Source organism: Octopus bimaculoides, chromosome 6, assembly GCF_001194135.2.
Source record: "Octopus bimaculoides isolate UCB-OBI-ISO-001 chromosome 6, ASM119413v2, whole genome shotgun sequence".
In the NCBI taxonomy this organism is placed as follows: domain Eukaryota; kingdom Metazoa; phylum Mollusca; class Cephalopoda; order Octopoda; family Octopodidae; genus Octopus; species Octopus bimaculoides.
This window is the reverse complement of record NC_068986.1, coordinates 11403220-11428009: the sequence shown is the minus strand read 5'-3', so window position 1 is coordinate 11428009 and position 24790 is coordinate 11403220. Positions and strand designations below refer to the sequence as shown.

The window sequence follows — 24790 nt, the reverse complement described above, 5'->3', positions numbered from 1 at the left end:
GACAATATTGAATTCATTAAAGGTGGCGAGCTGGCAAAAATGTTAGCACGCCGGGCCAAATGCTTAGTGGTATTTTGTCTGTCTTTATGTTCTGAGTTCAAATTCCACCGAGGTCGACTGTACCTTTCATCCTTTCAGGGTCGATAAATTAAGTACCAGTTGTGTACTGGGGTCGATCTAATCAACTGACCCCCTCCCCAAAAATTTTGGGCCTTGTGCCTAGAGTAGAAAAGAATATTGAATTCCTTTTTCATTCGCAAAGGTTTTATTTGCCTTTCCTTTTTGTTTGTTTGTCTGTTTGTTTGTTTTTTACCTAAACTGATAATATCTCATTAATCGAGTCTTCCCCTACCTTAACCAGTTCTTCACCACCTCCAATATTGTTGATGTCACTCTTTATGCATTAAGTAAATTTAATTAAGATATACTTTTAAAAACTACAGCAGGAATAGCAGAATAATAGTGAGTGGGGAGAGAAAGAAAGGAAAAACCAAATGTACCACTTCTATCATCCATATTCATGATTTTAAGATACTTCAGTGTCTGATATATGCTGTCTTGCTGAATGTAATTTGGCATACCTGATAATATTGACAAAGCTATGCTGAGAATTTTCTAAGTCTTACAAGAACAAACACTAATGTTTAACTTTTACCTATTTATAGAATTATTTCTTTATATTTCTGAGATGAATTATTACGAAAGAAAGTATGGATTTCATCATTTGTGTTTATATTTGAAATTAGTACATTCTGATTGGGACAACTTCCACTTTCTCTCTCTCTCTCTCTCTCTCTCTCTCTCTCTCTCTCTCACACACACACACACACACACACACACACACACACAATCATCATCATCTTGCACTAGGATTTAACCTGTATAGCAGTGGTTCTCAACCTTTTTAATATCCAGGTCAGATCCAAAACCTTGATGTTTTTTAAAGGGCTGCACCAATATTGAAAGAGGGAAGACTGTTGGGGGCTGCCGGAAAGATGCTCAAGAGCTGCATGCAGCCCTGTGAGCTGCAGTTCAGAACTACTGATCTACAGGGTTTATCATCGACATTATCATATTTTAACATCCACTTTCATCATGAACAAACATGTTTTTTCCACAAAATATTGGAAATGAATGACACTATATGGCCGATTCATTTACAACAATCACATGATGCCAAGTAGGTAAAACACACACACATGTATTTATGATGGGCTTCTTTCAGTTTCTGTCTTCACAAGGCTTTGGTCAACCTGGGGCTGTAGTAGAAGACATTTGCTCAGAGTAACATTTGTCATGAAACAGAACCAAAACCAAATGGCTGAGAAGCAGACTTCTTACCACACAGCCATTCCTTATTTCCATACTAAGCATGATGAAAGAACACAATTACCAATTACCCTTCTTTGACACACAATGAAGCTTTGTGGCCAAGTGGTTATGGGGCTGCACTCACAACCACTTGATTGTGGCTTCAACTTCTGGTCTGAACATTGCCTTGTGTTCTTCAGTAAGAACACTTGATTTCGTGCTGCTCCAGTCCATTGATGACAATGACCAAGGATATCACATGGGTGAAGAATATTGAGCATGGTGTGTCCGGCTGTGACCAATCAGTCCGATGCGTGCTTTACTGATGGTCTGTTGGGGCTAAAGGCAAGGAGTTGGCTCTGAGCTCTGAGCAATCCTGTTCTGTTCATAAGACATAGAACACCTCTGCTGGTGCAGCCTTGTCAGAGAGGGCAGTCTTGTGCTTGCCTTTCCCAAGTGTCAGGGTTGATCTCAAAGCTCTTCAATAAGGCTTTAAATGTGTCCTTAAAGCACTTTTTCTGTCCACATATCAAACGAAAGGGTAAAAATGTATACCCATTTTAAGATTTTGGGATAATATAATACTAGAAGCGTGTACAGAGTTATCACACCACTCCACAGATCATCATCATCATCGTTTAACGTCTGCTATCCATGCTGATATGGGTTAAACGGTTTCACTGAGGGCTGGCGAACCAGAAGGCTGCACCAGGCCCCAATCTGATCTGGCAGAGTTTTTACAGCTGGATGCCCTTCCTAACGCCAACCACTCTGAAAATGTAGTGGGTGCTTTTATGTGCCACCGGCACAAGGGCCAGTCAGGCGGTACTGGCAATGACCACGCTCAAATGGTGTTTTTCAAGTGCCACCTGCACAGGAGCCAGTCCAGCGGCACTGGCAATGACCTTGCTCAAATGTTGTTTTTCACTTGCCACCGGTATAAGTGCCGGTAAGGCAACGCTGGTAACGATCACGCTCGAATGTTGCTTTTTACATGCCACTAGCATGGGAACCAGTCAGTAGCTCAGGCAACGATCATGCTCGGATGGTGCTCTTAGTGTTCCACCAGCACGGATGCCAGTCATGTGGTGCTGTAAACGGCCATGTCAGCGAATTTGATTTCAATTTCACTTGTTTCAACAGGTCTTCGCAAGCAGGGTTTAGTGTCCAATGAAAGAAAGGCACGCATAAGTGGGCTGGTTACACCACTGGCATAGATGGTTGCTGGGTCATCTCAAGCACAGCATATTTCCAAAGGTCTCAGTCACTAGTCATTGCCTTGTTGAGGCCTAATGTTCGAAGGTCGTGCTTCACCACCTCATCCCAGGTCTTCCTAGCTCTACCTCTTTCATAGGTTCCCTCAACCGCTAGGGTGTGACACTTTTTCACAGAGCTATCCTAATCCATTCTCACCACATGACCATACCAGCGCAGTCAGTCACTAACAATACTTTTCTTGTTAAAGAATAATTTATACTCTACTAAATGTATTGAGTAATCCTTCAATTTAACATGCGAAAGATTGGAGAGTTGGAGTGACAATGAAGAGAACCTACATTTAAAGATAGAAACAGTAAATAGGGGCAGAGGTGATCATAGTGAATATGATTTGGAAACACTCAGCTGTGTGTTTTGAGCAAAGATGATATTCAAATTGAAGAATAAAACAGTTACATTATTTACATTTGACAGATATTTATCCTCATCTTGTTTGTTGTTAACACAACGTTTCGGTTGATATACCCACCAGCCTTCATCAGGTGTCTTGGGGAAATTTCGAACCTGGGTTCTTATTCCTAAGGTATTTTTGATGTTGTTGTTATTATTATTATTCAGGTCATGGCCTGGAACCAAACTTGGAATCTTGGGGTTAGCCTGCGCTCTTAACCACTACACCATATGTGCACGGGCATATGGCAGTGACCTGAATAATAATAATAAGAACAACAATATCGAAAAATACCTTAAGAATGAGAACCCAGGTTTGAAATTTCCCCAAGACACCTGATAAAGGCTGGAGGGTATATCAACGGAAACGTTGTGTTAACAACAAACAAGATGAGGACAAATATCTGTCAAATGTAAATAATTTAAATAATGTACATAATTCCTCATCTCTTAAATATAAAACTGTAAGACAGTTACATTAAAATATATCAAATTTATCATTTTAAATTGACCCAAAAGGTTGCTTTGAGTTTTGGTTACATACAGATATAATTTTATCATGCTCATTATATGTAAAATTATACACATAAACACACACACACTGCATTCAAATTCTTCCTCATATTTCGAAGAAGTATAAGCACAAGAAAGAGTTAATTAAATTATAGAAACCCGATGCATTCAACATTAGTCTAACTAATCTGTACTAATCCAACTTAGCAAATTAATGCCACCCATTGAAATATTTTGCCTCTGCTTCTATGTAATACTGATATCAACCTTTGAACAAGTGCAGCTAATAATATTACTTATCATATGAAATCTTAAAATGTAATAATGTCAAAAAAACCTAATTTCAGAAAATCTTTACCAAACATTAACAGATCAGGTGTGGGGGGGGGCATCAGTCAGTGCAGCATGATGCAACATTCACCATTTGTCAGTATATTCCTCCCAGGTCCTCCTGGAGCGACCCATCAAGCAGAGTCCCAGTCAGTCTCCATCTCTGTGAGATGTCTTCTACAAGATGGTGTATGCAGTGACTGGGTCAAATCCATCAGGAACTCTCATCCACCAATGGAAGGGGGGACGCTGGATGGCAGGATGGGGTTGGAGGGTTGTCACCTGAATGGTGAAATGGTGTTATCTGCTAGGAGTGAAAAAACTCAGTTCAACTTGAGGAGGCCTATCCGGCTAGGGACCCGGAATGTTCTCTCTCTCGGGAGCGGGGAATACCCATCTGCTCCTCTTTTCTTTGGAGAATAGTAGGGACTTGTACTCTTATGAAGTAACAACAAATACACAGGAAGTGGGGCGGGGAGAAAAATTTGAATATCCATCAATCAATGAACACTAAAAGCTTTTTTAGGGCGAGAGATGGAAAAAGCGAGAGGGGAACTGAAAAAGGACTTACCGCAATGTCTTGAGAAGGCCTGTGGTTTGATGACAAGGTGACATGTATCACATACGACCAGGTAAAGCTCATCCTTCGTTGGACATAATCCATATAAAGGCATATCTGAAATGGAAAATAAAAATAAAAATACATATATATATATATATGTAAAAAGAAAATATCTTGTTTCAGATTGATAGAAATATTTTGAAAAAAGATTTCTGAACAGAAGTTCGAGAAAACTGTATTTGATATAAGAAGATGAGAATAAAATTAACTTTTTGTTATCATATTTCCATTAAAATACATTATCTTCCTTTCAATTAATTTTGAAAATAATGAAAAATTTAGTAAAATCATCATCATCATCATTTAAAGTCCACTATTCCATGCTTGCAGGAGTCAGATGAAATTCATTGAAGCAGTCTTTTAACAGCCGCCTTTCCTGTCACCAACCCATACCCGTTTCCATACAAAGTTAATATTTCCCCCATGTTTTACAATGAAGACTACAACCATCAATCACATGATGTCAAAACAAAGGTACACGTATACATATACATGACAGGCTTCTTCCAGTTTCCATCTACCAAATCCACTCCCAAGGCTATGGCAGAAAGACACTTGCCCAAGGTGTAGCACCGTGGGACCAAACTGAATTTGTTTGTAATCAATTGAAATTATCATTGTTTTTAACATCCATTTTTTTCCACAACAGAAGTCAGAAATATTTGAAGAGGATCTAACAACAGCAGTGTAGATTTTTTATAAGAATAGCAAAAATATCAAATTTAAAAATAAAAATTATTATTGAAAACTGAGAAGCAGTGTAATCAAAGTTTAAAAAAAAAAAAAAGACTAACTGAATGATGCAAAAAAACAACAACAAAAAGTTAAGTGACATTGAATACACAATTAAAGAAATTGTTTGACAAATTAACCAAACTAAATAAAATGACAGATTGGCTAAGTTTCTCATCAAATATTTATCTGGCCTTATAGATTTTTTTTCTTCTTCTTCCTCAATGTTGTTTTTAGTTAAAAAAAGCAGAGGAAAACCATTTGTAAACTGCTGGAGATGTTAATATAGCACAGCGAAATATTCTTCTACTTGATCAGTTGTAATACAGCTGAGATCAAGGAGTGATGGCTATCAAAGAAAAAATAAATAAATAACTCTTGAATTTCTCTCTGGATCAGAGATTTATTCTATCAAATATGTTAGCTCCATGTTATAATAATAACCAATATAAATGTTGGTTGTTTTATTTTCTAGTCACGCTTTACATCACAGAGAGAGAGAGAGAGAGAGAGAGAGAGAGAGAGAGAGAGAGAGAGAGAGAGAGAGAGAGAGAGAGAGAGAGTATCTTATAACTTTCTCTTTCTGAACAATACACATATTTTTAATGAAATTTTTGCAAAAATGTGTTTCCGATGGGTTAGGCTGCCATTATGCTCATAAATATTAGAAAAAGAACAACATATATTTATTGAGAAATTTGTTTTATTTAATCTTACTTTAAGGAAACGAATATTTTTCTTTTGAAAATTAGCATTCATTTCATCATTTTGTATAAACACTAAGAAATTTGCTGCAAGTTAAATTATAATTATTGTCTGTATGTATGACATAGTTGCTGATGTTACACTCAATGATAAAAGTATACTTCCACTGTATCATAACTAATACTACTGGTGCCATGTAAAAAATATCCAGTACACACCGTAAAGTCATTGGTATTCTTTGGTTATCTCACCCCCATTAAAAAATTGGGTTATCTCCCCACTAAAAAATTGAGTTTATGAGTTGACAAGAGATTGGATTAAAAAGGTTTAAGATCCTTTTGATTCAATACTTCAGCACATTGTTGATGTTTGGCCTCCTCAATAGGAATGGTATGATTTGTTATAAATTTTTCATAAAACAGGGGGAGATAACCCAATTTTTTAATGGGGGTGAGATAATAAAAAAAATACCAAGTAATTACCATTAGGAAGGGCAACCAGCTGTAGAAACCATGCAAAAACAGATAATTGGAGCCTGGTGCAACTCTCCGACTTGCCAGCTCCCATCAAACTGTCCAAGCCATGCCAGCAAGGAGAACTGACACTAAATGGTGGTGATGATGATGATGATGACGACGACAGAGTAGAGTTATGAATGAACAGTTATTGATGACACTGAAACATTAACTGACAAAGTTAAGGAATATTCTGGTTGGAGGGTGTGGGGAAAAAAATGAAGTCCCAAACTGAAAATAGAAGTATAGATGGACAAAGTGCATCAAGTGTAAACTACAATCTAAGCTCGAAAGGAAAGGTCGTTTGGTAAGTACTAAAAATAGTATATTTGTTTTTTTTTTTTCCTTTCGATGCTAACATTCAACAAGATGTCAATTCTAGTAAATATAATTTCTAATTCTTATTTAGCTACATTTTAGGTCAGAGATACTCCATTATATGTAATAATTCCCTTCTCCAGTTCTTGTAGCAGCAAGAAAGGAAATAGATTAACATGCAAAAACAGAGACAGGAATTTTAATTATCATAATTATGTCCGAGATTATTGATTATCAAAGGCCAATAAAATACGAGATTTTCATTGTTAACTGAGCAGTTGACTTAAAAGCCAAAGAACCAGTTCCACTACTGGTGTGCAGCCAACAGCATCATTTCTGGAATTACAATGGCGGTGGTTGGGGACAAATAACAAAACCATAATACACTTACTTGGAACTAATACACTGAAAATTATGACAGTATTTTTGTACGTTTGATATTAAATAGAAAGGAAATCAAGCAGAGCAGCATTTATAAATGGTGAAACGACTACAATTGAAGACAAAATTCATTGTTATTGGATTTCTGTGAGCGAGAAACTAATTATTACTTGTGTTAATTTTGGAAAGAACAACCAGTGACCAAACCTTCCCATTGGTATACATAAATCTTTAACCCTTTAGCAATTAAACTGGCCATATCCGGCCCAAATACTCTACCTGTTTCCTCTTGAAGCTGGCCACAAAATAGGTAGAATAGTAGGGATCTTCTCTATGCTGGTTTAGATTCCTTATCTGGGGAATGAAACCACAATCTTGCGATCATGAGTGCAACACGCTAACCTCTAGACCAAACACCTGTAAGGAATACCCTTCCAAAAGTATCAAGTCCTTCCTAGGAACCAGCAATAAAAATTCAATAATTTAATATTTACACCAGCCATATCCAGCCCAGATATCCTAACTGCTTTATGTTGAAATTAGCCAGATCCAGCCTCTCATACCAACCCTACAATTTCATTCTAAAAACAAACAATCACATCATTGGAATCTCAAAGCTGTGACATAATGCCTGATTAATTCCAAACAATGTGAATACATAAGCATCACATTTGAGAGAGAGAAATCTGAATGCTAAAGGGTTAAATATGACTGAACTATGCCAGCCTGGTTAGGTGACACAACACAAAAAGTGAAAATCTAAGAAAATATACAGATGATAATATTTAACCCTGTCAGAGACCACTTCTTAGTTCCAGGACACACAAACTTCTGGTTTTAAAATGATTTGAATTAAAATGTTCCATCAGACTTCCATGTTAATTTATATTCTAAACACTAACATAAATAATGGCAAAGTTATTTTACTAAATTCTTTATCATTTTCAAAATTTATACAAACAAAAGCAGTGCATTTCAACAGAAAGATGGTAACAAAAGAATCAACACAACACCAGATGCAGGCATGACTGTGTGGTAAGAAACTTGCTTCTCAATCACATGGTTTTGGGTTCAGTCCCATCATGTGGCACCTTTGCCAAGTGGCTTCTACTATAACCCTGAGCCAACCAAACTTTTGTGAGTGGATGGAAAATGAAAGAAAGCAATCATGTGTGTGTGTGTGTGAGAGAGAGAGAGAGAGAGAGAGAAAGAGGAGAGAGAAAGAGAGAGAGAGAGAGAGAGAGAGAGAGAGAGAGAGAGAGAGAGAAAGAGAGAGGCCTTTATCTTGATGATGCATGGTAGCTATAATTAAATTTCAATGTTACACATGCATTGTTATTCATTTCCAACATTCTCTGAAAACATGTCCGGCCATGGAAAAATATTTACCCTAGTTGGAAAAAAGAAGGGCATCCAGCTGCAGAAAACCTGCCTCAATAAACTGACCCATGCAAGCATAAGAAAATGGAAGTTAAACTGATGATGATGATGATGATGATGATAATAACTACAGGGTTTACCTCATGATACTATGTTGTCATATGAAAGTATTTAAATTTGATTAAGGAGCCCATGTATGTTAGTACTGAAAATTGAATGAAAAATATTGCGAAAGAAGAAAACAGAAGGAAGACATTTATTGAAAGTAAAATGGAAATAATGAATGATGTCTAACTTCTCTTGAAAGTTCACGATGAAGTTGTAGTAAAAGCCGAGAACAGAAAACTTTGCAACCAAAAATATAAACCTCCAATGCTGTTGAGTACACCTTTTTTTTTTTTTTTAATAAAATGTTTGCCAAAAATAAACAAAGAGAACAAAAAAAAATAATAATCCTGAGAGTATCTTTGCCATTATATTTAAAAACATGTAGCTTTGAAATGGCTTCTGAATCATAGACTAAATAGAAAAATGGGAAACCACCAAATTGATGGTGACAGTAGATATGTAGTAAAAGACTTTCTCCATTAAATTCTGTTTGGTTTAGCTTCCATCTGAGAAGACTTGAACTTTTCCACAGGTTTTAACCTTTTAAGGAACTATCTTAATGAAGCACAAGTTTCTATTTAATTGCAATCTAATTAACTACCCAAAGCTAAATTATAAGATATTACAGATAAACAATTCCAACTTATTAACTAATTTTTCATTAGTGATTGATATTTCAAAATTCTTGATATTGATTTCTTTGCAGTAATGAAGGCATTAAAATAATTATTAAAATTTAATGTTATCATTAATTTCTTCAAAGAGAGTTTATATGTAATTTTTTGAAAATATTAAAATTCATTATTTTTACTTTCCATTTTAAAATATTGCAATTTTAGATATTATAAGGAGGGAAGTTAAATTTTGATGATAAAAATAATAATCCTTTCTACAAGAGGCACAAGGCTCAAAATTTTAGAGAAGGGGTGTTAATCAATTAAACCAACCCATCATTCAACTGGTGCTTCTTTCATCGACCTCAAAAGAAAGGTAGAGAAGACCTCAGAAGAATTTCAAACTAGTGGCATTTCTTCTGGGTCTACATTCTAACAATCCTACCAGCTTTTCACCTGAACGATGATGATAAATAATCCTTTCTACTATACGTACAAGGGGATGAGTCACATTGACCCCAGGGCTCAACTGGTACTTATTTTATCAACCCTGAAAGGATGAATGGCAAAGTCCACCCAGCAGCATCCAAACTCAAAATGTGAAGATGGGCAAAATGCCACTAAGCATTTTTGCCCGGTGCATTAATGATTCTGACAGCAAATAATAATAATAATAATAATAATAATAATAATGATAATAATAATAATAATAAGCATAATAATAATAATAATAATAATAATAATAAGCATAATGATAATAATAATAATAATAATAAGCATAATGATCATCATCATCATCATCATCATCGTTTAACGTCCGCTTTCCATGCTAGCATGGGTTGGACGATTTGACTGAGGACTGGTGAAACCGGATGGCAACACCAGGCTCCAGTCTGATTTGGCAGAGTTTCAGATAATGATAATGATAATAATAATAATGATAATGATAATGATAATAATAATAATAATAAGCATAATAATAATAATAATAATAATAAGCATAATGATAATAATAATAATAAGCATAATGATAATAATAATAATAAGCATAATAATAATAATAATAATAATAGTGTCATTGTCATTATCAGTATTTCTTCATATGTGTTTATTTGACTTTAAGAATCAAGAGAAAATATATACATTCATCCCACAGGCTGGTATGACAAAGCCATGCTACCATTCTTACTGGCTTCACTGAAGAAGAAAAGCAGGAATTGTGATTTTCTGACTTTTTCAGACAGAAACTGAAATAAGCCCATCGCACGTGCACGTGCATGTGTGCCATGTAAGAGGCAAACAGTACATTGTAAAGTGGCTGGCATTAAGAAGGGCATCCAGCCATAGAAACCATGCAAAAAACAGCCCTCTAGCTTGCCAGCTGTCAAACTGTCCACCCATACCAGCATGGAAAAAGGACGTTGAGTTATGATGATATTTATATACATGCACACACACATACATATGCGTGTGTGTGTGCATGCACACATACATACGTATGCACACATACATGCGTGTGCATGCACATGTGAATCCTTGTGTCCGTGTCATGACATTATGCAATAGCTGGAAATGAACATCATCTTATGAATGATGTCATTCATTTCCTCTCTTCCATGAAAATATGTCCAGCGACTGAAGAACTACTACTTGGAAACCAGTGAGGGGTGGTGAGGGGGTAATGCATTTTTGGCCATAGAAGATGTACCTCGACAAATTCCATCTGACCCATACAAATATGGAAGAGTGGACATTAAATACTGACGACTCAAGAGAGGTGCAAGTCAAAAACCAATCTAAGAGGCACCAAAGAATACCATCTCATTTTCAACAGAGTTTTTATATTGACTAATTTCCTGCTGTTAAATTAGATGGGTGCAGCTGTGGCACTAATGCTTTTACCCAAGAGCATTAGGGAAATAAAGCGATACTAACTCATATGCTATATACATTCATGGCACACCCACAAGAGAACTGGTTTTGGTACCAGAAGTAGTAACAGTAGAGAATGGTGATGCCTGTAGGTAGTAGTAGTAGCAGCAGCAGCACCACCACCACCACCACCACCACCATTGTCGATGTGTTTGTAAACATGCCAAGAATTCCCCCCCCCCCCCCGCCTAATGTCATGTATGTAAAGAAAGTTTGAGAAAGAAAGAAAATTATATTGGTCAAGAAATGATGGAATTTCAACAAGGAGATTATTTATCTGTTGCCAATTTTTCTTTTAACGTTATTGCGAGAATTACATACAGAGAGAATATAATTAAGAGATAGAAATTGAAAAACAAAAAAAGAGTCTCTATTGTTGTTATTTAACCCCCAGATCAACGTTCATTGAGCAGATCTATGATCAAAACCATTCCAGCCATGACAATCCTCTCTTTATTCAGACATGATCTGTTTTAATACATTTTGTCTACTCTTCCTCCCAGTTACCTTCATTGAAGACTATAAGAGTGTGATTTGAAGTGGATTTGGTTACTATTTCTAGCATATCAAATAGATATGTAGCGGTGGCCTTGTTGGCTCCGAAGCTTATTTGAATATTCATTTTATTTTCTTTTGCCATTCTTCAAGTAGAATGGAAAACAAATCATAGTCTCTCTCTCTCTCTCTCCCAAAGACATGTTCAAATACAATTTCAATTCATCAAAACAGAGAATACACATATACAGAGTAGAGTAAGTTTTCAGGCATGTAATGTAGTGAAAACTGGGATTATTTGTGCATTTCAGAGACAGCAAGACCCTTTGGGGGGTATTTAAAATTAAAAAAAACTGAAATACTCTTCCACTTGAGAGCTGCAGCCACACTGCAGCACCACTGTGAAACTTCTGATATGTGGCATCTGGTGTATGGAAGCAGTTTGATGTTGCTGCCCTCATTTGCCTTTCTTGCTGCAAGATAGGTTGATCTGGAACTCTTGACAGAGGGAGAACCAGTTTCGTTTTGAAGAGGCACCTACACCCACTCTGTGTTGATCTCTCAGGCTTTTCAAGAGGATATTGAAGAGCTGTGGACCCTTGAAACTTAAGCTGTTACAAAATTCTGATGGCGATGTTGGGATCTTTAACACTGCAGTGGTGTTTGTGTAACTTTCAATGTCAAAGTTTGCTACGGGCATATCTTTCCTGCCTTCATTCTCGGAAGTAGAGTCTTAACTTTTACAGACTTTCCCCACTAGCTGAAGTTGTAGCTTCACTGGATTGTTTTGAGATCCACAGTTATTTCAAACACTGTATGGTGACCATAGTTGGGAGCAATTAATTGAAATTTTTTGAAAATACAGAAAATGCCAATGGATTTGTTTCAGTCTTATTTACACCTCTTCAGTGAGGTATATTTTGCACAAATGGCAAAACAATTGAGAGGTGGGAGGATAAGCTTGGTTGCTTAGTCAAGAAGGGATTTCGATTTAGGAACTCCCACCAGGGTTCACCTTGTCTTGGTGATGATGATTGTCAATGATAATTGATTTTCCTGGTGTTTGTGTAAACAAACTTGCAAGGGAGGAAGATGAAAAAAGAAAACAGATAAGTTGGGGATAAAAACATTATCATTGAAAAATAAAAGGTATTTAAAAAATTTGTTGACCTTCAAAATGAATAAAATTGTCAAGAAAACCATGATAATTGATATGTAAAGAAGCTGTATAAAATGAGAAGACATTTAGTCCTCCTATAAAATATTGTTTATATTCCATGTAATTTTTATGTTATTGTTTCAGAAGTTGCTCAGATGTTTCTACAACTACCTTTCAACAAAACCAGAACAAACAATACAGTTCTATATTAAAGAGATGAGGAATTATTTTACATTATTTACATTTGACAGATATTTGTCCTCATCTTGTTTGTTGTTAACACAACGGTTCCGCTGATATACCCTCCAGCCTTCATCAGGTGTCTTGGGGAAATCTTGAACCTGGGTTCTCATTCCTAAGTTATTTTTCAATGTTATTAATATTATTTTACTATTATTATTCAGATCACTGCTTGGAATCAAACTCGGAATCTTGGGTTTAGTAGCCTGCACTCTTAACCACTACACCCATGGGCATATGGCATAGTGGTTAAGAACGTGGGCTACTAACCCCGAGATTCTGAGTTTGATTCCAAGCAGTGACCTGAATAATAATAATAATAATAATAATAATAATAATAACATTGAAAAATACCTTAGGAATGAGAACCCAGGTTCAAAATTTCCCCAAGACACCTGATGAAGGCTGGAGGGTATAACAGCCGAAATGTTGTGTTAACAACAAATAAGATGAGGAAAAATATCTGTGAAATATAAATAATGTACAGAACAAACATTGCCTAATGGAATGGTCATTTATTTAAACCCTTTCATGACCATGAAATGCACTGCCCTTATTTTAATTTAGAAAATAATGAAGAGTTTAGTATAATAACTCTTGATATTAAAGCTGGTGTTTGGAACACGAATTAACATGACATTTTGATGGAAGTTTTTAATTTAGATCACTTTAAATAGGCAGTTTGTATCATAGAACCAGTGGCGGGGGGGGGGGGTGTCTCAGGTGGGTTGGTATTAAAAGAGATAAACTTTACATAATCCAATAGACTGAAATGAAAGCAGTTGAAGACACTGCAGCCAAAAGCACTCAATTCAAATTGATTGCAGTGTGACTTATGTACTTTTGAAACTCGAGAGTCAAACTGTTGCTATCACCATCACCATCATCATCATGATTACTTCCATTTCTACCTGATAAATTGGCTGAATATCAAAGTAAAAAAGATGTAATTTTTCTTTCTTCCCAAAATTATATATTTTTGTGTAAAGACATTTTTGTCTCAAGCTGACCTCTATGGCAGTAATCCAGCATGGTCTCAAAGGTTTAGTGAAAATTAACTGAAGGGATTTAGTGACAAGAAGTCATTATCAGTATCACCATCATCATCATTTTACATCCACCTTCCATGCTAACATCCACTGGATGGGCCATTACACTCTAAGTTAGTTCCAATTTGAAATTGATTCCCTTCCCGGGCAAGTCTGGACCAATATTGTTTGTTGGTTCCACTTTTGACAGGATTGAGTACTACCCTTAAACACCAAACACTTTACAGAGAGTACCAGATGTACTTCATCAGGGCACCAGCACAAAAGGGGTTGTGTACTCAGCAAGACTAAAGAGCCTCCTCTAGTCTATGTTGTCTCCTTTCACTCACCAAATACTTTACAGAATGTACCCAATGCATTTTATCAGCATATTAGCACCAGAGAGGTCCTTTTGACTACAGCAAAACTAAAAGGCCTTCACTCTCTCTCTATCTCACTATCACTGATTCTGTTCATTTAAAGCGACATGAGTGACAGAGTGAGAGAGAGAGAGAGAGAGAGAGAGAGAGAGGCAAGAGAGTGACAGAGGAGAATGTAAGATAGGCAGCTACATTTTGGTTGTTGTTGAGGAGATTGCATAGAAAACAGGAGTGGTATCGAGTGGGGGTGGGGCATAGAATGATAGGAAGAAGACAGGCTGTGAGAGTGTAGGATAGTCATAAGGATGAGTGATGAATAAGAGAGGAAGTGATGGACAGCTACAAAGATTAGTACAGGAAAGAAGGGGTAGAGAAAGAAAGGGAGGGAGGGTGTTGGTGGAGGAGTGAATCCAGATAAATCTGATGCCTTTCCTTGTTTTACACACACAGCATGATGGGAGGTGGGAAGAAATGATAAAGGAGTGATGGCAGGGAAATTCAATATGGATGAATTCAATCCCAGCTTCCACCACCACCACCATCATCAACTTATTGTCCAGTTTGTCATGCTTGAGTGGATCTAATAATATTCTAAGAGCAATATTGCTGTACAATAATTAAGATGAAATTCACATTCACAATAATTTATGCAAGAAGGTTAATTTTCCTTCTGTGAAACAAATATGAACTATTATTACTATTATTATTATTATTATTATTATTATTATCATCATCAGTGAATGGCAAAATCATTAGCATGCCAGGGAAAATGCTTCACAGCATTTTGTCCATCTTCACATTCTGAGTTCAAATTCCGCTGAGGTCAACTTTGCCTTTCAGAGTCGATAAATTAAGTACCAGTAAAACACTGGTGTTGATGTAATTAACTAGTCCCTTCCCCCCAAAACTTCAAGCCCTGTGCTTTTAGCAGAAAGGATTATTATTATTATTATTATTGTCAACAAAATGGTAAGCTGGCAGAATTGTTGGCATGCTGGGCAAAATGCTTAGCACCATTTCGTCAGTCTTTATGTTCTGAGTTCAAATTCTGCTGAGATTGACCTTGCCTTTCATCCTTTCGGGGTTGATAAAATAAGTACCAGTTGAGTACTGGGGTCGATGTAATCGACTTAGCTCCTCCTCCAAAATTGCTGGCCTTGTGCTGAAGTTATTATTGAGGCAGCAAGTTGGCAGAACCGTTAGCATGCCAGGCAAAATGCTTAGGAGCATTTTGTCCATCTTTACAATCTGAGTTCAAATTCTACCGATGTCAACTTTGCTTCCATCATTTCAGGGTCGATAAATTAAGCACCAGCCAAATACTGGGGTCGATGTGATCAACTATCCTTGTGCTCATAGCAGAAAAGATTATTGTTGTTATTATTATTATTACCCTTTCCCTGCATCTATTTCACACAGACATAAACTGGACAGAGTAAGGGGTACAAAGAGGGGAGGGAAGCATGACTTTGTGGTAAAAAGCTTGCTTCCAGCCACATGGTTCTGGTTGACGGAAATAGAAAAAAGGTGTGTGTGTGTGTGTGTGTGTGCGCGCGCGCGCCTTGCCACCATTCGACAACCAATGCTGGTGTGTTTAGGTCCCTGTAACTTAGCAGAAACTGATAGAATAAGTTACCAGGCTTAAAAATAAAGGTACTGAGGTTGGTTCCTTCGACTAAAAATTCTTCAAGGCAGTGCTCCAGCAAGGTCATAGAAACATGTAAAAGATAGGATAAAGACCTCCTTTGATCATGAATGACAATGGGATTGCACTTGAAAAGTTACCCTCTGAGGCACAAGTCTGGACAAGGTTGTTTATGGAAGACCAGCAATCGCCCATGCATACCAGCCTCACCTCTCCATGCCACCAATGTTATCCAAGGGAAAGGCAAAGGGGCCAATAAAGCAAGGCACCAGTGATATCACAACTTATTTCTACAGCTGAGTGAACTGGAGCAACATGAAATAAAGTGTCTTGCGTTCTACAGTCTGGTGCTGGAATCGAACTCACTACCTCATGATGCTCTAACCACTGAGCCATGTACCATCACTCAAGATAAAAGATATTATAAAGCCTTATAAATTCTTTTAGATACTGACTTTGATTATTTAGTGATAAAAATTTAAAACAAACAAAAAAAAATCAATTTTCTCTCTCTCTTTTTAAGAGAAGAGAATACTTGAATTTTCTTGTTTTGAAAAAAATTTATTATATTTGCCTAATTTTGCTGCTAGTAAGATTGGAATTCACTTCCTGTTTATACCTGGCAGGCAATCTACATTGACATTTAATAGATTTTCTTTACTTGGAAAATAAATACTATTTAAACAAGTCCTTAACATTTAAAATGGTAAGCATTGTGTAGAAAAATTCATAACACTGATCCCTATCACCAATATAAAATCAGAGAGAGGAATATGCAATTGGAAGTCTTCATATTACAAATACATTATTATGCATGTAGGCGTAGTGATGTGCTTGAGAAACCTACATTCCAACTACATGGTTTGGGGTTCAATTCCTCTGTATGATATATTAGACAAGCATCAGGCTAGCCAAAGCCTTGGGAGTGGATTTGGTACAAGCTGGAAGCCCATATTGCATAGGGGTGTGTGTGTGTGTGTGTGTGTGTGTGTGTGTGTGTGTGTGTGTGTGTGTGTGTGCGCGTGTGTGTGCGTGCGTGCATGATAAGTTAGCATCACTTTGCCTTGACATCATGAAATAGTTGTAAACGAGTGTCACTGTCATACAAGCAGTGTCCTTCATTTCCACTCTTTGGTGAACAGATGCCTGGCCATGGGGAAATATTTTCTTACTTGGAAAAAAGTCAAGGTCAGTAAACAGGAAGAGTATCTGACCATTGAAAGATTTGCTTCAACAAATTCTGTCCAACCCATGTGGACAGGGACAAAATGGCAATTAAAAAAAATGATTGTTACATCATTATTATTAAGAGAAGATAGTAAAAAAGGCTGGAAAGTGAAATAAGTTACTAATCATCGTTACTGTAAATATAGTAGCAATGTAACAAATATTATAAAATAACATTGTTTCATACAATTTCAAGATAAATATGGAACACAGCACAAAATCTGAACAAGCAATATTTGTCTTTGTTGAGCATATGAAGAAAAAAAAACACTACAGAAAATATTAAAAAAAAAACATGCTAAAAAGCAAAACTACAATATTTTAGTTTGTTACTTGCCATGCAAATTTGTTGAACAGATGTTTATTTTTGTAGTTTAATTAGGTATTTTTAGAGAGAGAAATAACTCTTATTTTAGATTCCATACTGATAATATAATGGTAAAAAAAAGAAGTTTGGTACAGCCCTATTTTAACCCCCCCCAAAAAAAAAATACAAACCATAAGCATTAAAATATTTAACACAGTAATTATTATTTGTTGATTAATATAAGCTTAATGATTTTTTAAGACTATCTCTAAAATAAACATTAACCCTGAAGAAGCGTCGCACTCAAACAGTGAAGGGAACCTGTGGAAGAGGTAAACCCAGGAAGATGTGGGATTAGGTGGTGAAGCACAATCTTCAAATGTTGGGCCTCACAGAAGCAATGGCAAACGGCCAAGAGCTTTGGAGATATGCTGTGCTTGAGAAGACCCGCCAAGCCAAGTGAGATCGTAGTCATGGCTGATGCTAGTGTCATGTAACTGGCCCAGTAAAAGCACCCTTCAATCATTGGGAGATATGCTGTGCTTGTGAAGACCTGTCGAACCAAGTGAGATCGTAGTCATGGCCATCTAACTGGCACCTGTGCTAGTGGCACTGTCTGTGTGTTGGGACTCATGGAGGCAGTGACGTCACACCAAGTGAGATCGTAGTCATGGCTGATGCCAGTGTCACATAGCTGGGCCGTTAAAAGCACCCGTCAATCATTGGGCGATATGCTGTGCTTGTGAAAACCTCTTAAACCAAGTGAAATCAGAGTTGTGGCTGATACCGGTGCCGTCTGACTGGCACGTAAAAAGCATCCACTACACTCTCAGAGTGGTTGGCATTAGGAAGGGCAACCAGCCATAGAAATCTTGTCAAATCAGATTGGAACCTAGTGCAGCCCCTCTGCTTGCCAGTTTTCAATCAAACCGTCCAACCCATGCCAGCATGGAAAGCAGGCATTAAACAATGATGATAATGATGATGATTTTTATACAAAGATTACTACTACTACTACTACTGCTGCTGCTACCAGTGACAATAATTTTAGCAAGTAATAACAAAAATTATTGTTGCTTGAGCTAATGACTACTGCTGAAGGTTGGGTTAAATGCACTTCTAGCTTTATCAAATACACATCTTTGGGTGTTACTAATCTCACAGGGTAAATGTCACTGCAGAGGACTCCACAAAGATTGTCTTATAAGCACCATTCCCAAAAACAAAAACAAAAAAAAAATTAATAAATAAATAAATGCCAGACTTTGTTATTGAATGATTCTACCATTTCTGTTGCTAGCTAAGAGCAAGCAACAAGAACTAAAACCAGCCCACCAGAGACTGCCCTAGTTCTATCTATGATGCAAATTCCCTGTTTTAAAGTCATCTAAATTAAAATCTTCCATCAAAATTTTATGTTAATTTGTGTTTCAAAACACCAACTTAATGACAAATTCAGTGAATTCATTACTTTCAAAATTAACCGAAACAAAAGCAGTGATTTTAGCAGAAATATGGCAGACAATACAAAAACATTTCCTACAACTATTTTTTTCTTTTCAATAAATACCAACTTTGGATAGATGCTTCTTCAAATTCAAGCATTTCTAACGAGCGTTTAACCTTTTTGTTACCACATTTCTTTTAAAAAAACAATGCCTTAGCTTCAAATGATTTTGGAAAAAATAAAGAATTTAGTAAATAACTTCGTCATTATCAAGCTGATGTTTGAAATATAAATTAAAATGAAATCTGAAAGCAAGGTTTTAATTTGGATCACTTTATAACAAGAAATTTGTATTACAGGACCAGAGATGGTTTCAGGCAGGTTGGTATCAAAAGGGTTAATTGTCAAATGATTCAATAATCAGAATGATTCCCCCACTTCCTACGCTGCATCACATAAATAGAATCAAGGGCATTGTTTAAGGATACAATGATAGCCCTTCTTTTTTATAACCATAAAAGGTGACAAAAGTCAAATTTAATATTATTTTGCCTTTTCACTCTCTTTACTCTTTTACTTGTTTCAGTCATTTGACTGCGGCCATGCTGGAGCACCGCCTTTAGTCAAGCAAATCGACCCTGGGGACTTATTCTTTGTAAGCCTAGTACTTATTCTATCAGTCTCTTTTGCTGAACCACTAAGTGACGGGGGACATAAACACACCAGCATCAGTTGTCAAGCGATGCTAGGGGGACAAACACACACACATATATATATATATATATATATATATACATATATACAACGGGCTTCTTTCAGTTTCCGTCTACCAAACCCACTCACAAGGCTTTGGTTGGCCCGAGACTATAGTAGAAGACACTTGCCCAAGATGCCACGCAGTAGGACTGAACCCAAAACCATGTGGTCGGTAAGCAAGCTACTTACCACACAGCCACTTTTTATTTTTTTCTATAAATAAGCACAGGCATAGCTGTGTGGTAAGAAGCTTGCTTCCTAACCACGTGGTTCTGGGTTCAGTCCCTTTGTGTGGCACCTTGGGCGAGTGTCTTGGGCCAACCAAAGCAAGCCCCTTATATGTATACGTATGTCTTTGTGCCTGTGTCTGAGCCCTGCCATCACTTAACAACCAGTGTTGGTTTGTTTACATCTCCATAACCTAGCAGTTTGGCAAAAAAAAAAAAACCTGATAGAATAAGTACTGGGGTCAATCCATTCGACTAAACATTCAAGGTGGTACCCCAGCATGGCCACACAGCCTAATGACTGAAATGAGTGAAAAGCTAAATTGATTTAACAATTGAGAACAATCTGAATATTTCTGACTGATAATAATTCAATAATTTCAGTTTTTGTTTGTTTGTTTTCTAAATATATAAATACGTATTCTACATGGAAGAATTGTCTGGAAATGTTCTGCTAAATTCTGGCAAATTACAAAATTGAAATAAGAACAATGAAGGTAACCATAACAACATAATATTCCACATGTCAATCAATTTAAAGAAAAAAAACAACAAAATAACAAAAACTGCCATTCCTAAAGAATTAAAATTCAGCAGAAGAAACATAATCTTTGTTAACAAGATAAAAAAAATTTTTTAAATTCTCTAAACAGAAATCAAGAAATTCTAACACTAAGATCAGAAAACAAAGAATGGACCAGTCTTTTTGCCATTGGATTGTGGCCAAACTGGGGCACCACCTTGAAGGGTTTTAACTGAACAAATTGACTCAAGTGCTGACTTTTAAACTTCGTACTTTGTTTTCTTTGCCAAACCATTAAGCTACAGGGACATAAACAAACCAACACCCATTGTCCACCAATGGGATGAGGGGTAAACATCAAGATACACAAACACACACTATATGTACAACAGGTTTCTACACAGTTTCTATCTATCAAAATCACTCATAAGTATTGTTTGGTCCAGGTTTATAGAAGACACTTTGCCTGTGGTGCTGTACAGTGAGATTGAACCTGAATCCACATGATTAAGAAGCAAACTTCTTACTCTCACAGCTACATCTGCACCTATATCGGTAACTACCTCAAACAGAACAAAATTGCAAGAGCAGAAAGAAAATGCAAACTACACAAGTCCAGAGCCAACCCCTTGTCTTAAGTCCCAACACAACACCAGTGCCCCATCTGCAGCAGAGCCTCCCAAGCATACATTGGACTGATTGGCCACCGCCGGACACACAATGCCCAGTCGTCTTCTACCATGCGATGTCATTGATTATCACAAACAACAAACTAATAATAACTACCTTAAATCAATCACCAAACAAGGAGACATTTGTTCTTCTTTATCACTTTGTGTCATTCATTCTCACCCAATTTCCGAATTGCAGTAAACTCTCTTATATGCAACAATTAATACCTCTCTCGACCAAATCAATCTCACCACACGCATGCATGCACGCACGCACACACACACCATTTTACAAACTCCCACAAAATATACTTTCACTATCAATTCACGACATTGATACTTGGCTGATAACAAACATTTGGAACATTAAAAAGCTGTAAATAACAGCTAATAATTAGCTCTAATATTCAAATAACCATGAACTTAAGTTATATACTTAACTCAGTCCAATAAAATTACATTAAAAAATTGTCTCCTACAACAAGAATTAGCCAAGAGCCATGTTTTGCAAAAATTACAAAGTATCCATTATGCACACCATTATTACACCAGTGACATGTTAAGTTGCTTCATTTTCTTTTTTTTCTTTAATCAATTATTTGTTCAAGTCATATAATTAAAATTAATTAACTGAGTCTCAATGACCAAAACATTTTGCCAAATTGTCTATTATACTTGACTCAGAAACAGATTCTCTGAGTGGATTTATTATATTTTTACTTACATCAAATGAGAAGAACAGATAACACAAAAGATTAGTGATGTGTTTAAATGTTTCTATTATTCAGTTAGTTTTCCAAACAAAAATAAAACAATGTCAGTGCATACTAACACATACACACATGAAGAATGCATATTTGATTTGTCACCCATATGTTGCAGTGGAACAAATGTAATTCCAACAACTTTATTCACGACTTATTATTTATACTCCACAACTTGAAAGTTTTCAGTTAGTACGAAAGTAAAATTTTTGCTTCATACACATTCAGATAGCCAATGCTTGCAAGAATGCTATCGGAGGTAACTACCTAAATTTCTGAATCCTTTCTCACCTATTCTCTCTCTCTCTCTGCATGCATAGGCACAGGATATCTCAGCAATTTGGAAACAAGACATTTTAAGAACCATAAGTGGCCCAAATGTTAAACATCCCCTATTTTTGTTTTTTTGTTTTTATTAAAAACATTTTTTTCTTCAGCCCCCAACATGGAAGGGTCAAATCTTAATGCGGATGACAAGGCATAACATTCTCATCACCTTAGCTGGTAACCAGACTGATTCTGAGATTGCAACCTTCTTAAATGTCACCAGGCCCTTTGTGTTTAAGATTAGAAAAGAGCTAACCTTTGGCAGGAATATGTCTTCTGTGACCAAAAGGAAAAAGCATTCTCAACAGTCAGACATCATCAATGAGAATCCTAGCAAGTCAATAAGGACCACTACCAATCATTTCTATGTAACAGAGTCAACAATTAGACATGTGGTGCACAGAGATCAGGCACAAATCTCTTATTAACAAAAGGGGGACAGTTCATATCCAATAAGACTTGGGAGAACCATGTGACCCAGTCAAAGCATTTACTGCACAAATTCATGCACTCTGAGGAGCTTGACATGCTCTGGTTCCTATGACAAGTGAACAGGAGGAATGACAGATGGCTCTATGCCAGCCCCACTAAAGTCCCCAGTTATTATGCACAAGTTTTCATTGTCTGTGATGGTTTTCGAGCAATGAGAGCTATCTCATGCCTCCTCACTTTTTCCACAAGGTCTTAGGATCAATGTGGCAACCTACATTAAGATAATGGCAACAACTCTTAAGCCGTGGATTGAGACAGTTGCTTGGTAGAGGCCATACATGTCCCAGCAAGAATCTGCTCCTTCTCACACAGCCTGCCTAATCCAAAAGTGGATGGCCAAAAATTTCTATGATCATGTTACCCCCAAATTTGGTCTCCTAGCACATGATAGCTGTAAATGAGTGCCACTGTCACACAAGCAGTGTCATTCATTTCCAGTCTTCCATTAAAAGCATGTCTCGGCAAGGAGAAATATTAGCTTGCATGGATACGGGTGCAGGTTGGCAACAAGGACGCATCCAGCAATAGAAAATCTGCTTCAATGAATTCCATTTGACCAATATAAACACGGAGAAGTGAACATTAAAATGGTGATGATGATGATACATACGTAGTATATAACATGTATTTCAAAGTTTCACCAAGTTGGCTTAAACTATTTACATAATTTGACATGTAACTAGAATCTGTTCATTGCTACTAGCCAAATGCTTACTAATTGGGGTGCTGCCAGATGTGTTAAGAGAAGCTGCAGGATTTGCAAGACCGAAGGAATATTAATAAAATGAAAATTAACTTCTAAAAAAGAATTAACAAAAGCTACCACAGTTAAGATGACTTTATGGGGAGAGGGCTACCATCATTGGTTAAGGGTTAGAAAAGGTAAGAGGTAACTGACAAACAAAGAAGAAAAACACTGAACAAATTCCCAAGACTACAATCTGTTAACTGAATATGTGACATGTTGTATAGAAAAACTCTTGAGTTATCCGTGGCTATCTTTGGTTAGCAAAACAATAAAAATTCAATTGAAGAAAATATAATAAAAATGTTATTTTTGCAGTAACTTAGAGAAAAATAAAAATTGTGTGATTACTTCCCTTGATACAGAGTGAAAGTTTCCTTGGTACAATATTTTAAGCAGGAAATGTTTTCACCGTCCGATGTGAATGGACTACAGTGACTAACAGCACTTCATACTCTGTGGCATCATAATTCACATGAATTAATCAATTCTAAGAATACAGGGAGTGACAAAAAACAAAAGCAAAAAAAAAATATTCATTTGTCTATTAAGAAAACCAGTCAACAGGATGGCACCACATTTACCATTCAATGATCAATGGGTGCAATTGGGATTAAAAATATTTATTTCTTCCCTGTATGCCAGTCTTACAAGACACAAACCAAATCTCAAGTCATTACCACATGTGGCATTTAAAAAAAGCAAACTGTTTGTAGAGCCATAAATGATTGTAATTTCACTTTTTATTCACTTTGACACACAGAGACCATTTCCAATCTAATCTTGCCATCATCATTTAACATCCATTCTCAATGCTGGCATGGGTTGGACAGTTCAACAAGACCCAATGAGCCAGATTGCACCCAGCTCCAATGTCACACTGCCTGCTTTGGCATGGTTTCTATGGCTAAATGCTCTTCCTAATGCCACCCACTGTACATAGTGTACTGGATGCTTTCTACATGGCACCAGCTCTAACGAGTTCACCAAGTAACTCGCAAAACAAGATCCCTCAACTGACTGGGGATATAATACTGAAGGAGGTGGCCTTAAGCCAAATATTGACAGATTAAAATATGATAGCAGGAGAAGAAGAGGAGTTTTGTGAAATGGATATACATGTCTCTAGATTATTGTTCCATCCAGATAAAAAAACTGAAAATACTTGTACAAATGCTGTATTTAGCTGATGTTCAACAGAGTTTTAAAAAGCTAGCATTCACCAATC

The 24790-nt window shown here is 36.6% G+C and overlaps 1 protein-coding gene across 1 annotated transcript in view; it reads right to left on the bottom strand.

Moving 5' to 3' along the window:
* The window catches only part of LOC128248022 (ataxin-7-like protein 1), a 197367-nt gene that overhangs the window by 102330 nt on the left and 70247 nt on the right, over nt 1–24790 (bottom strand). The window contains exon 3 of the mRNA XM_052968415.1: nt 4394–4498. Within this exon, the coding sequence (XP_052824375.1) occupies nt 4394–4498 (105 nt within the window). The remainder of the gene's footprint in view (nt 1–4393; nt 4499–24790) is intronic.